Source organism: Nicotiana sylvestris, chromosome 9 (genome assembly GCF_000393655.2).
Source record: "Nicotiana sylvestris chromosome 9, ASM39365v2, whole genome shotgun sequence".
NCBI classification, from domain to species: domain Eukaryota; kingdom Viridiplantae; phylum Streptophyta; class Magnoliopsida; order Solanales; family Solanaceae; genus Nicotiana; species Nicotiana sylvestris.
The window spans coordinates 21,550,982-21,565,669 of NC_091065.1; the positions used below are offsets into that span (position 1 = coordinate 21,550,982).

General features: G+C 36.6%; 1 protein-coding gene across 1 annotated transcript; it reads left to right on the top strand.

Annotated features, from left to right (window-relative positions):
- The first annotated feature begins 9,550 nt into the window (after positions 1-9,550).
- LOC104233082 (IQ domain-containing protein IQM2-like) lies at positions 9,551-12,896 on the top strand. The gene is made up of 9 exons (XM_009786386.2): positions 9,551-9,704; positions 10,274-10,700; positions 10,792-10,906; positions 10,997-11,062; positions 11,155-11,243; positions 11,329-11,419; positions 11,529-11,768; positions 11,863-11,964; positions 12,051-12,896. Exons 2-9 carry the CDS (start codon positions 10,318-10,320, stop codon positions 12,708-12,710), a joined length of 1,746 nt encoding a protein of 581 aa, XP_009784688.1. The 5' UTR covers positions 9,551-9,704; positions 10,274-10,317; the 3' UTR covers positions 12,711-12,896.
- The last annotated feature ends 1,792 nt before the right edge of the window (positions 12,897-14,688 follow it).

Sequence of the window (14,688 nt, forward strand, 5' to 3'; positions counted from 1 at the left end):
AACTTACACTAAAAGGGTGTACCGACCCAATACGTATGAGTCATTGTCACCAGTACTAAGATCAAAGGTCGTGCCGACCGGATACATAAAAGCCAAGTCACTCGATAATAGCAAATCCCGAGGGTCTAACCCGAGGTCTGGGACTTTGGGTCGAAAGTCAAAATACATCACATAGTATTTCCGAAAAACGAAAGGAAAAGAAGGGATAGGAAACAAAAAATAGGAAACAAAAAGCCTTCTTATGGCCCCAGGGGGATGTTTACAAGTCTTGAAAAAACCTTTATAGAGAGAGAACCGAACAGAATCCTATTCTATCATCGAGCCTACAACTTCGATGTCTCCACTAAAGGTTGCACCTCAACAACTACGGGTCCTTCAGCGGCCCCTCTTCGATGGCCTCTTCCCCTCCGGGGGCACCGTCTTTTTATCATCTCCTGAGCCATGACCCGGCGCACCTACGAAAGCAACCAACGCAGCATCTCCCTTCTCTAGGGTCTTCACCCTCCCGAGCTCCACATGCAAAATGATATCTCCCGCATGTATATCTCCAAAAGTCTGCCTCCGAGATCCCAATCGAGCACGCTCCATAGCTCGAGTCAATTTCTGCTCGAGCCCCTCAGGCGCCCTCCCGGCTTGAGCGCTTGTCGCAATGGCATCCTCTTCATGCAAAGATATAAGCGCCTTAGCTTCAGTTTTGATCCCAGATAATGCAGCTACCAAATCAAAATGGAGACCTCTGTACTTGTCACTATCCCCCCTCGCGTCACTAAGCCGACGCCCAACTAAGATCACCTTCTCCTGGAGGGCATCCCTCTCAAAAGTTATCTCTCTCTCACGTCGTTTGAGTTCAGAGACTTTGGAGTCTCTGCCCCCGAGCTCCTCCCTCAGTAGGGCACCTTCCTTCTCAAACTGCACGAATCAGATCCAAGATGTTAAAATATTGGGATCTGGCAAAACATTCAGATAATGGCAAACATGTACTAGATAGCCTATTCAGTAAGGAGAGCCTTCTCACGCTCATGACGGGTCACCTCGGCCTGATACCGAGTGAAAGTCTGATTGTAAAGCGCCTTGGCCTGAAGCCACGAAAAAAGACAAGCTAGAAAGACAAAGGTCAGAGCAACCGAGACCTGAGCAACAGGCAGGGTTCGCAAAGATTACCTGCTCGCAAAGCCTGCTCATCTCGCCAAAGACGAGGGAAGCATCGATCTCAGGGATTCCCTCAGGAACGGTTGAAAGCCTTTCGAGCACATCTCCGCCTTTGATAGGCATCCCCAAATCGGAAGATTCTTCGTGCGGGGCATCTTGCACTCCCTTAGGAGGTAGGGTCGTTCCCTAAGGGGAATCAATCACGACCACGACACTAGCAGGGTCAGTCAGGACCATCGCTTGTCTATTCAGGGCCCCAGAACTAGGCCCCTCTGAACCTCCTAATGAAGGCACCCCAGACCGAGAGGAACTTTGGCCACCGGCCAGCTCGGGGGAAGAACTCGATACTCCCTCCGTTGTCTCTCCACTATGAAGTTGGACCGCAATAACATCAGACTCCGGCTCAGAAGCCACCATCTCTACGGCCCAAGGATCGTCTAGGTTTATCCCTCCTTCGGGCGCTATCGACAAGCTATTTTCCCCCCCCACCTTCAAGTCGAGGGTTTCCCGCCATTTTCTGAGTTAGGGCTGGTGGGTCGGCCTTAGTTTTCTCCGCCTTAACCTTCTTGGACTTCGAAGGTCCGTCCGACGGATCCCTTTGTCTTTTCTTCCCTTCATCGGGTACCAAATCACCCTCCCCACCGGGTAATGCTCCCTTCATCAAGGGGATTTCCCCCAGACCTACACAAATGCAAAAGGTAAGCACAAGGAACGAGAGCACTGATAGTAGTGATTTAGGTTGAAAAGGATAACTACAGTAGGGGTAGAGGCTCACCATGATCCTTTGATTCCCACCGAGCCTAGGATAAATCATGCCACATTCGCTCAACATACGGGCAAATCGAGTCCAGATGGCTGACCCAACTTGGGAGGTCTGGAACCGAGCCAAGATAAATTGTTGCAGTTGCATTAGCAAGAAAAATTAAGTGTGTGGAAGAACGTATTCAAAGAGAAGCGAGGGAATGCTAGATAACGTGTCTACTTACGTTCCACATTCCACCTCTCGGGAAACGGCATCCTTTCCACCGGGATCAGGTTAGAAGTCCTCACTAAGACAAAGCGGCTTATCCATCCCCCATTCTCGAGCTCCTCGGTACAGGAAAAAAAGGGCCCTCGGGGCTCGGCATCGGAGTTTGATTAGACCCCCGCAAAAGAGACAGGGGCTATACATCCTGATCAGATGATCGAGGGTGAAGGGCATCTCCTCGATCATGTTTACGTAGTACCTGATCATGTAAACAACACGCCAGAATGAAGGATGAATTTGTACAAGGGTCACTTGATACCGTTGGCAGAAGTCGAGAATCACAGGGTCGATCGGGGGCGAAGATGGCCCCACCGGCCCTAGGTAAATGGGTAAGTATACACACTGAGAAAATCGGCTTTATATGTCGTAATATCCTCATCCCAAGCAGGGATATCCACAAGTACCGCATCCCCCCAGCAACAATCAGCTCTCACTCTTCCGAAGTCTGTTATCGAGCTAATATAATGAATCACAGGCTCACGGTGCCCCGGTTTCGAAGAAAGCCTCTCGACCTTGAAATCAGAAGCCATCGCGAAAAATCCTGGAATGCATTCCTCAGCACGATGAGGCATTGTCACTTCACCTTGAGATAAAAGAGAAGAGGATGAGGCCACATTCTCTTGAGAAACAGAGGCGGAAGTTTTTGCCATTACTAGAAAATTTCGGAAGAAAAAGGGAAGTCGCGTTCCTAGGAAAGAACAAAGGTAAAGGTAGAAGGAACCTTTTTTGGGGTTCGGAAATGTAGTGAGTTGGAAAGAACGAGAATGGGGTATATATAGAAGCCCTGCGTGCGCGTTGAAGGAGGCCAAGGGGTAGCTAACTGCCATAATCAATGTAGAGGCCTTCAAGGGCTACGTGTGCATCATATTTTGGCACCTTCTATCGTCGTTACCAGAGTATCGGAGGGGTCAAAGATTCAAGGTCATTTCTTATCACTTTCACTGTAAAAAACGCGGAGACTATCTGTGCACGGTGAAATCGGAGGGTCTAATTTCATTGTCATTATGACGCCCCACGAACATACTTCCTAAGGTTCGAGACTAGGGTCGAGTTTCACCTTCGAGGGTTATCGATGCTCGACCTCGGGGCAATGTAGACCAACGGCTATATTGGAAAAGAGGGGAGTTCCTAAAGGGTGCAGCTTGAGCCAACAAAGTCCGTCAAGCTAGTCTAATCCCGCATCTTGACGTCGACTAGCTGTCCCATCTCCATATCTTTGTAATAAATGCGTTTGTACTGTGATAGAATTCCCCATTTTTATATATAAAGGGGGTTCCTTACCACATTGTAGGGATTGATTGCTCCATACTAAATGAACAAGAACATTCTCTTTACTTGCTAACATACTCTCTTGAGATTATTACTTCCATTTATTATCTTTGTTATTGTTCATCATTTATTGCTTATCATTGGCTATAAAGAGCCTTCATTGATTTTATTGTAACTATTAGTCGTACTTCGATAGCTTCCAGTCGAGCTCCGCAATCGACCTCGAGGCCCCCGAATTGACAAGCTCAAGGCCCCAATAATTAACCTATCGGTTTGGTTATCACCTTATCCTTAACTCTCATTTTGTTTTTAAGTCTCACATACATAGCATCAACTGCCTAACAACTAGCATAAAATAGATCACGTATTTTTAGAGTCTCATAATCAAATTTAATTGTTATTACCATTTTTTCGGTAAACAAATATTTTTAAGCATTATATTTATTTCTAATCAACTATTTTCAATTAGTTAATAGAGCCAAATGTCCTATTAATATGGCGAAGATGCTTTTTTTTATCAATTTAGTTAATTTAAAGATTTTAAACTTTTAATAGAAGAAAGAATAGAAATGTCAAAATCTTGGAGGCAATTATCCCAATTATCTCCTTGACAAAATCTCGGGGTCGGGGGTTCAGAGAACAAGGTCGGGGTGGAGTTCAGAGTTTGGGTTATGGAGTCTACATTTCCAAAGTCGAGATCCCGGGTACGAGGGTCAAGGGGTCTAGGCTCGATGCTCGAGGTCATGGTTGGAGGCAAGGGAGAAGTTACATGTTTTAAACCTCAGTCAACTAACCACCCTTCGTCGAAAAATACTGCATATATAGGTAAAAATTATGTTTTAGAGGTATATAACATATATTGAACATTCTTTGTCGGAGAATTTTTTCACTTCTTTCAAGTTTGAACAACCTTGAGTAAATTTCTGGCTTCACCACTGGATGGAGGGAGGGGGTTGGGGTTAGTTTTCAGAAGTTAGGGTCGAGTGCCGGGGTCAGTGATGGGGTTCCAAGAATTGAGGTTCAAGGGTAGGGGCCGCTGCCTAGGGGTCGAGGCTCGAAGGCGTGCGGGTAGGGTGGCGAAATTGGTGCACCGAGGTGGAGGTGGGGAAGGCAAGGGCTTGCATTGGATGATGAGTCAGGGTTGTATGTATTAGAGGTGAGGGAGGGTGGGTTGTGGTGGGTCGGGGCCGAAGAAGGGGTAGTGCCGAGGTTAGGGGTTAGTGCGGTATGCTAGGGTGAGTAGTGTTGTTCGATGATGGCGGAAGGTGGATTGTGGTAGGTGTGGGGGCAGGGAGGATTGTAAGAGAGTTTTGGAAAATATTTTTTCTTCTTTTGGTAGGAAAGTTATTTTTTTAAAATTGGAGAAAATAAGTTCATAAGAAAATAATTTGTCAAATATTTAATTCAACCAAACATGAAAAATTGAAACATATTTTTTTTAGAATATGTTTTCCTCCCCCAACAAATACACCCAAAGTAAACTTGGATTTGACCTAATAGAAGTCCAAGCATGAAATGGGAACAATTCAAGATATCTCAACATTCATGGTAGAACAAGAATTTTCTAGCATTATTTCTTATTAATCCTCTTTTTTGGGTAAGTTGGTAGCATAATAATTGTTTAACATGACCTTTTCTAGCTTTCTGATAGGTTGTAGGTTATAGGAAGAACTTCAAGATTTGGTACACACATACTAAGGAAGAGAAAGCATAATAAATTGGTAAAAATAGTGTTTGTCAACCACAAAATTGAATGCACAACCCCCAATAATTTCTTTAAACATTTAATATTGTTAAACCTATAAAATAATCACTAAGACAGGTCATATGAGTATATCAAAGTGGCAGTATACGTAGAGGTTTGAATGTTTCTCTGAATTGAGTAATTAATCTGTCCTTTTAGACTTGTCTAAACACTTTTTTGTTGGTATTAACTCATCAAACCCCTAGTCTTTTCTCTTTATGGAGTTTTCTAGTCAAATAGTGGGTCATCCAAGAAGTATGTATGGAAGTTTCATATAACTTTGAGCTTTCACTTTCTCCATTATAATATTGAAAGAGGCATGTCTATTTCAGTATTCACCAACTCAAAAAAGCCTATCCAAAACACATGAAACCTAAGCAAATTTATCATCAATAGTAATTGAACACTTACAATTTCTTAAATAAAAACTGGTATAGAAGATCATAATCACACGTCAAGATAAAGAATTTTAATGTATTTTACCTTGGGGTCGTGATGAATTAGTTGGAAGGATTCAGAAAAATAATCCAAATATAAAATCTCATATAAAATAATTATACAATATTTGGTTGGATGGATTAGGAGGACTACTTGAGGCATAACTAATGCAATATTTGGTTGGTTATATAAGAAAAATAATCTCGCATAACTAATACTCCCTCCGTTCACTTTTAGTTGTTTATTTTTTACTTTGCACACCCTTTAAAAAAATTGAGTATGTATTTTACAATTTTATCCATAATAATGATACTCGTATATATTTTAAAAAGTCTTGGGAAATGGTAAGTGTAAAATAGGAGAAAAAAATATTATCTTTCTCTTGATTTAGTATAGTGGACAAGTAAAAGTGAAAATGCATTTTTAATATAGTAAACAAGTAAAAGTGAACGGAGGAAGTATTATAATACAGTATTTGGCCGCATGTATTAAGTGGTGTTTGGACATAAGAATTGTAAAATTTCAAAATAGGGGGAAATAATTTTCAAGTGAAAATGGTATTTGAAATTTAGAGTTGTATTTGGACATGAATATAATTTTGGGTTATTTTTGAAGTTTTGTGAGTGATTTGAATGAAAATTTTGAAAAACAGCTTTTTGGAGTTTTTCAAATTTTCAAAAAATTTCAAAATACATCTTCAAGTGAAAATTGAAAATTTTATGAACAAACGTTGATTTCGAATAAAAGTGAAATTTTTTTGAAAAAAAAAATTTCTTATGTCCAAACGAGCTCTAAAGGTACCTCAATTAAGTTGCAAGGATCTATGCACTACTTTATACAAGATAAAATAAAACATACACGTGTTAGCAATACGAAAATTAATATATTTAAAGAAAAAATGTTCTAAAGTAGATAATCTCTTTCCATGTAGTACTATTTACTGTGTAACAATTTATTGTAATATATGCATATAACTAGCATATGAACAAAACAACCTCTAGTGATATGTTAATATATATTTTTTTACCAAAAAAAGAATATGAATAATAACCTGTTTGGCCACGCTTTTTTGGGGGCCAAAAGAATTTTTTTTGGGGCCAAAAGTGCTTTTGGCCAAAAATTAAAGTCTTTGGCCAAGCTTTTGGAAAGGAAAAAAAAACGCTTTTGAGGAGAGTAGCTTCTCTCCAAAAATACTTTTCTGAGAAGCACTTTTAAGAAAAATACACTTAGAAGCAGTTTTCAAAATTAATTACTGTTTAAAAGTACTTTTCAAATTAATTAGTCAAACACAAAATGATTCTCACCAAAAGTACCTTTTTGAAAAGCATTTTTCAACATAAGCAGATTTTAGAAGCTTGGCCAAACAAGTTATAAGTTTTGAATATCTCTGTTCTCTTATCACTAATTTTGATTTAAAAATTTGAGTAATTATTGTATTTTTTTCGTATAGCTCGTAGGTCATGCGACTAAATTTGTCACTATTTTAGTTTTAAAAGCTTGGAGGTTAAGCTACGTTTGGCGTTTACTTAGATATATAGAGCTTAGCATTTACGTCAGCAATGGCGATTTCTAATTCTACAAGGTCAACGTCATTAGTGTTAAATTTCCTATTAACTTACTAGAATTTGACTTCAACAAGAAACTTAACTTCCAAGTAGAAGTAATTTTCTTCTGCAGACGATTTAAATATGCAGGGATGTTAGTGACATAATGACCTTGCTGCCACGATCTACTAATATTTTGTCATTTGTCGCTCCGATTCATCCCTAGAAAAAAAAGTAATATAATTTTCTTTATTTCTCCATAATTGATATTAATCTAGGTCGCTATAATATTTAAAAATCATGAATAAACACGTTATTTGTTTGAGAGTGAAAAAAATATCATTTAATTAACTAATTAATAGTAACTGATTATATCTAAGAATAGCATGTTGTAAAGGCTTTTATCCTTCAAAAATGCCTATCCAAAATACATGAAACCTAAGCAAATGTATCATCAAAACATCGACCATTTAAAGATTCCTAAATGAAAATGGTATGTAAGATCACAATACACAACTCATTAGTTATAGAATTTGATTTAGTGCATTTTATCTTTGTGATTTGTCAAATTTTGAAAAGAAAAATATGAATATTTTTTGAACATTTTATTCTCTTAACTAATCATGTTAGAGATTCATACGTCAATACACAATATAGATAACTTCTCGATCTACAGAAACACTTTTATATAATTCGATTGAGATGAGATTAAATGGAACGATATAAACTGCGATGTCTCATATAGCCGACTTTGACTTGTTTGAAATATTATTGTTGTATTATGATCTTATCACAAAATTGATTTAAAATTTGAGGAAGTATTTTTGATGATTTATTACTTGTATTTTCATGCGACAAAATTAGTTATTGTGATTAGACTTATCTTAATTTCTTTTTTCTTTATCTTGAAGGTTACGGTACGTTTGGCGTTTACTTGGAGATATTGAAGCTTAGCAGATTACATCAGCATTTGCGATTTCTAATTTCTACTAGGTCAACGTCATCAGTGTTGAATACTATTATTCTATTGAACATATTAGTATTTGACTTCTTCTTTTTTTTTTTTTTAAAAAAAAAAAGAACTTCCAAGTAAAAGTCTTTTAATTTTCTTCTTTACTTTCTCCACAATTTGTGTTAACCTATGACGTCGTTGTAATCTTTTAAAATGTGGGGTAAACGCATTATTAATTTATTTAGGGTAAAAAAAATCAATATTTTGCCAAATACACCCACAGTCTTAATTCTTAAATGTAAAAGAAAAAACCAACATGAAGAGAGAACTTGAAAAATCATTATAAAAGTTGAAAGAGGAAAACTAATTAAAGCGGCTTACAAAAATGATTTTGCTTTGAAAGAGTAAAAATGGTTAAAGAATTCCATTACTTTGAACTCAACAGATCTTGTGGCCCAAGGTGAAACTATATTGAGAGGCCTTTAATTAAATTTATTTTATACATTTTTACACTAACAACAAAATTTACTTTCTAAATAATAAATTAATCATTTAAGACAATAAATAGCGAATTTCACAAAAAAAAAAAAAAGAGAGAGGAAAAAGAGCACAAAGAATAAAGTGGTGGATTATTGGATGTTGAGGTTCGAAACTCAAAGTGAAAATTTTGATTTGGTTATCATCAAACTCAAGAAAAAGAAATAAACGTACATAACGTAATAGCTTAAGTTTTGAGCATTGACAGTGTCAAAAATATTTACTCCTTCTGATCAATGTAAACGATAATGGTAGTTTATCCTATTAATTAGTAGCACGTATTGGTGAATATCTAAGATAAATTATAAATAACATAATATAATATGTTAAATTACACTTGGTGCATGAATGCTTTTGTGTTCATGCAGTTTCAGAGAAGATTATAAAAGAAATTCATTATGTTGTTGATATATATAATTTAATTCCTATATAAAAATGTTAAAGTTAAAATTAAAGAATGAAGCAAATATACTAATTAATGAGTGAGAAAATTATCATAATTTATGAACTTATTGATATAAAATAACCTCAATCAAATAATAAAAAAATATACTGTAACACTTTTCTTTATAATAATTATTTATATAAATTATATAATATATAATAATCATAATAATAAGATTTTAAAACAAATTTGGATCCTTCAAATATTTGGGGCCTAAGGCAAATGACTCACTAGCCTAGCCTTTAGAGCCGCCCCTGCTTTGAAAGAGTAAAAATTGGTTAAGAAAATTCCAACTTTATAGCGTCTTAATTCCCCAAAGTCTATTCCACGTGCTTACCCCACTCGTCCAACTAACACAGCCCCTATGTGTGTGTTTGTGTATGTCTCTCTCTTTCAATTTCCTTTCTTCATCTTCATTACTATATATATATATATATAAATCAGCACAAAGCAACCAGTGTAAAGAACAACAACGTTGTTACACAAAAGAAAGCCACTTGATTTCTCTTATCCCATATATATTAACCCACCATTACTCTGTTTTTGTGTATATTTACTTCATCTCCATTTTCTTGATTCACTCAGCTTCTTGCATTGAGGTAATATAACTCTTTTTTTTTTCTTTCAATTTTCTGTATTGGTTTCTTATGAAAATAATGATAGTAGTTCTTGAAATTCTGTTTTTTGACTAGTTGGATGCATGATCTGTGATTTGCAGACATGTTCTTTTTGTAATGTGTATGTGTGTATGTTGTGATCATTGTCTGAAATGGGGTGTCTGAAGTTTTTTTTTTTTTTTTTTTTTTTGTGTGTATATATATATATATATAAGATGTTAAAAATTTTATGTTTGAAATTTGGTTCTTGTAGGTTCTTTTTTGACATTTACCAATAAAAAAAAGAAGAAGAAAGTCTACACTTTGTTTCTTCCTTTCTTGTTTGAAACATTCTCTGCTTTTACTTGGAAATAACAGTATCTTTTTTGACCAATCCAATTTTTTGTAAAGTTCTTCTATTGTTTAATTATTAGGACAAGAGTTGGGGTTTCTATTGTGCTATAATTAGTACAGCTGCATAATATAGTATTCAAGTTTTACATTATGTGCTTACATTTGGCATTAGATCCAAATCTGAATGATTCAACCAAAAATATTTTTTCTTTTAACAGGATTTCAGGTCTAATAATCTGTTGAAGATCCATTCTGAAGTCGTATGGGGATATCGTTTTCGTGCCCATTTTCTTCACATAGTGATTTGGAAAACAGTCTTGAATCTATTATTGTGAAGTCTATTAACTTTGGTGATAATGAACAGAAGACACTGTTACATTCCATTAGTTTCAAAAGCCAAGATTCTGAACCCATTGTAATGCAATCAGATGGTTCAGGAAATATGTTGATAGAAAAATCAGTCAGTTTTAAGACAAAGGAAAATGCAATGGACACGTTTAGCACGAACGAAGACACTCTGAAATCGCCTTTGGTATATAGTAGCAGCCCAAAACATGAGGCAGCTGTGAAATTGCAGAAAGTGTACAAGAGTTTTCGGACTAGACGAAAATTAGCAGATTGTGCAGTACTCATTGAGCAAAGTTGGTATGTATTTTTTTTCTAAGAAATTAGTATTTCCTTTCAAAAGATTGTATTGATTTCAGATTTTCTTGATACCCTTTTCAATTTGTTTCAGGTGGAAACTATTAGATTTTGCAGAACTTAAACATAGTTCAATTTCATTTTTTGATCTTGAGAAACACGAGACTGCGATTTCGCGCTGGTCAAGAGCAAGAACTAGAGCTGCCAAGGTAAATTTGGATCACATCATTTTTGTATGTTATTCTTAAAATTTTCAATAGAATTTCTGGATTTACTAACTGATTTCCTTGTTTATTCAGGTAGGCAAAGGCTTATCTAAGAATGGCAAAGCGCAGAAACTTGCTTTACAACATTGGCTTGAAGCTGTAAGCAAATTATCTATGCTACTTTGATTTTGTTATTTTGGTTAATTATGTATCATCTGGCACTAATGTGGAAATGGTTTTCTGTGTAATAGATCGATCCAAGACATCGTTATGGACACAACTTGCATTTCTATTATGTTCAATGGTTGCATTCTCAGAGTAAAGAGCCCTTCTTCTACTGGTAAGTTTGGTCAAGTTTATACATTTATTTATGATCATAGAATGTATATATCTTCTTATTTGCTAATCTGTTTTCTCTAAATCAGGTTGGATATAGGAGAAGGCAAAGAAGTGAATCTTGTTGACAAATGCCCGCGATCGAAACTTCAGCAGCAATGCATCAAGTACCTTGGTCCGGTATGTCTTTAGTCCTTCTGTCAATCTTACTTAAGTACTTTCTTGCATATTTGAATTACATGGTTCTGAGATTTTGAAGTTTTACTTACTATAATTGGTTTGACAACAGATGGAAAGAAAGGCTTATGAAGTTGTAGTGGAAGATGGGAAGCTCTTGTACAAAGAAACAGGAAAGCTACTTGACACAACTGGTGAACCAAAAGGTGCTAAGTGGATATTTGTTCTCAGCACATCTAAAAACTTATATGTTGGGAAGAAAAAGAAAGGATCATTTCAGCATTCAAGTTTCTTGGCCGGGGGCGCCACATTAGCTGCTGGTCGAATAGTTGTGGAACAAGGAGAATTGAAGGTATAGTTACAATATTCAAGTCACTCGAAACCTAAAATTATACGATGAACATTCTTTCGATGCTAACTCTGTTCATTTGGCTATTTTTCAACAGGCTGTCTGGCCTCATAGTGGACATTATCGACCTACTCCAGAAAACTTTCAAGACTTGATTTCGTTTCTAAGGGAGAACGACGTGGACCTTAATGATGTTAAGGTACAGAATTTTGCACTTGAAGGTTGAGTCATGTTTTCCTTTGACATTATAAGTTCCAACACTGATTAGTGTATCACGTTATGCAGCTTGATTCTGTCGATGATGAAGATGATTCAATGGGCAAGAAGAAGGGCGTATACTTCAGAGATAACGCCTCTGATGATGAAATAGCTCAAAAAGATGGTCCAGAGATTGCATCAGAAGACTCAACTTCAGAGAAAAATGAGTTAAAAGAACAAGCGACGATGCCTGCTGCTTCACCACATAACAAGTTAAGATCATCTCATAGCTTCAGTAACAGATTGGCTAATCTAAAAATACCTAGCCACGACGATTTACTAGAGAGTTTAAAGAATGACAATGAAGCTGTTAAACTAGAATCACCAACAGATGGATATGAATCAGCAGAGGAACAAGAAAGTAAAGAAGAGACAATTGCACAAGAATGTATACTCCAGAGGATAAATTCACACAAAGAAATGAAGTCATTTCAATTGGGAAAGCAATTGTCTTGTAAATGGAGTACTGGAGCTGGACCGCGAATCGGATGCTTGAGAGATTACCCTTCACAGCTACAATCTCATGCATTAGAAGAAGTGAACTTGTCCCCTAGAAGTGCACGCCGTCTCAATTTTTATTCGAGGCCATCAACACCGACGAGCTTTAGTAGAGAAATGCAAGAGCCTTTTCTGCATTCGCCTCATGACTCAAGAAGACATTCCTCTCCATTTTGTAAAGGACTTTAAATTCAGTCGCGGAAACTCATAGTCATGACATAGGATTAGATATCATTTATTCATACATTGTGAATAGCAAATGACATAGGAATTCTTTCACATTCTTTCTAGGAATTCTTTGACAGTTTTTTTTCTATTCAATTATGTATACAGTTCTTGTTCTTATTATTAGAAAGCAGGATGAAATTTGTATCACTTTTTGAGTTCCAATACATTTTAGATGGAAAAGAAAGTAATGAGAAAAAAAAAAATTCTTTCATCAAAGTTCCCTTTCAGAAGATGATATAGAGATGTATTCTGGCAATGTCGACAGAAACAAAGGGGACATTCATTCAATGCCTCTTGATATTTTGTTTGGTTTCCCACCCGGTGTTCGGTACTCGCATTGGAGCCCGACTATATCCAGATTCGCACTGTGTAGCGCCCATTCGGGGGGAAGCGCTCCCTACCAAGAATTTTTCCATACCCAAGGCTCGAACTCGAGACCTTTGGTTAAGGGAAGAACAATCTCATCCACTGCATCACATTCTTTGGTGGTATGCCTCTGGTTTTGTATTGACTATGACATGACTTATAGTCTACTTGTTTAGTTATTAACCTTTTTTATAGTCGAACTAGTGAAATTACCCGAGTTTTGCGCGGTAGTGAAGATATTTAGAAATGATCATTTTTTATAAATTTAAGCGAGATAGAAGAGATAAAAAAATGTTATTCACTTACATACAGAAATTAATTCTATATACTTTATGAACCAAAAAATCATAAACATTTTGCATCGAGCTGAAATGAACTTCATTTTCATTGTTTTCTTTAGAAATATAAAAAAGAAAATTAATGTTCAAAGAAATTTTCTTTTTGAATCTCTCTCCTTCTCTCTCTATATATTTCTATTATATAGAAGAGCCAAGTTGGTCGATCAAGGGCATTTTTGTCAATTTAACTCTGTCATAAATGTGCACAGTTAACTCTGTCCCGTGTTCTCACTCAACGCTATCTTATTTCAATCAACAAACCCAATAAGAATTTAAGAAACATCATTGTCCTTCGTCAATTTTCTTCAATCTTCCAAATACTTCTATTTGAGTTCTCTTCATTTTCTCAGTGCTGCAATTTTAGGTTAGATTTTCTCCCAATTTTTTTCAATTCTTCTACTGGTTCCTTCAAATTTCCTAGTTTTATGACTTAAATTCATGATTGATGTGGTTATTATTCTTTTCTCTTTCTTCCTTCATCTTTTGTCATTTTGTCTTTTCATATATGGCCTCCATTCGACATTTTCTGTCTATATAGGGAATGAAAGATTGAAACTTTGAATTAAAAAATATAAAGAAGAAATAAAAGGAGAAGGGTTTGTTATATGTAAAAGGTAGGAAAACGTTTGGGAGTAGATAACTCTAAAGAAACATATCATAGTGGTAATTTCATTTGTCTCAGTGTGACGATCCGGCCAGTCGTCTCATGAGTTACCGCTCCGTTTTCCCCCATTTCAGCTTCTCTACGCTTCATTATCCGTGTTCTATGTGATCGGGTTGATTAGTTTGAGTTTGGAGAGGATTTTGGTAAGAAATGAGACACTTAGTCTCTTTTAAGAAGGCTTAAGTTGGAAAAGTCAACCGGACGTTAACTTATGTGTTAGAAGGCTCGGATGTGAGTTCCGATAGTTCAGTTAGCTTCGGGAGGTGATTTGTGACTTAGGAGCACGACCAGAATGGGTTTTGGAGTTGTAGAGAAGATTTAGGCTTGAATTGGCGAAGTTGATAGTTTGGCGATTTCCGGTTGATAAGCGAGATTTTGATATAAGGGTCGGAAAGGAATTTTGAGAGTTGCAGTAGCTTCGTTGTGTCATTTGGAATGTGTGTACAAAATTTCAGGTCATTCGGGTGAGATTTGATAGACTTTTGATCGAAAGCATAATTTAAGAGTTCTTGGAGTTCTTAGGCTTGAATCCCCTGTTAAATTGGCGATTTGATGTTATTGTGAGCGTCCC

What these genes read in the sequence shown, in the direction of transcription:
- LOC104233082 (XM_009786386.2), top strand. Translation starts at nt 10,318, where the DNA reads ATGGGGATATCGTTTTCGTGCCCATTTTCTTCACATAGTGATTTGGAA. An exon ending in CAAGAACTAGAGCTGCCAAG is followed by an intron (nt 10,907 to 10,996) that starts GTAAATTTGGAT and finishes TTGTTTATTCAG; the next exon opens with GTAGGCAAAGGCTTATCTAA. An exon ending in AAAGAGCCCTTCTTCTACTG is followed by an intron (nt 11,244 to 11,328) that starts GTAAGTTTGGTC and finishes TCTCTAAATCAG; the next exon opens with GTTGGATATAGGAGAAGGCA.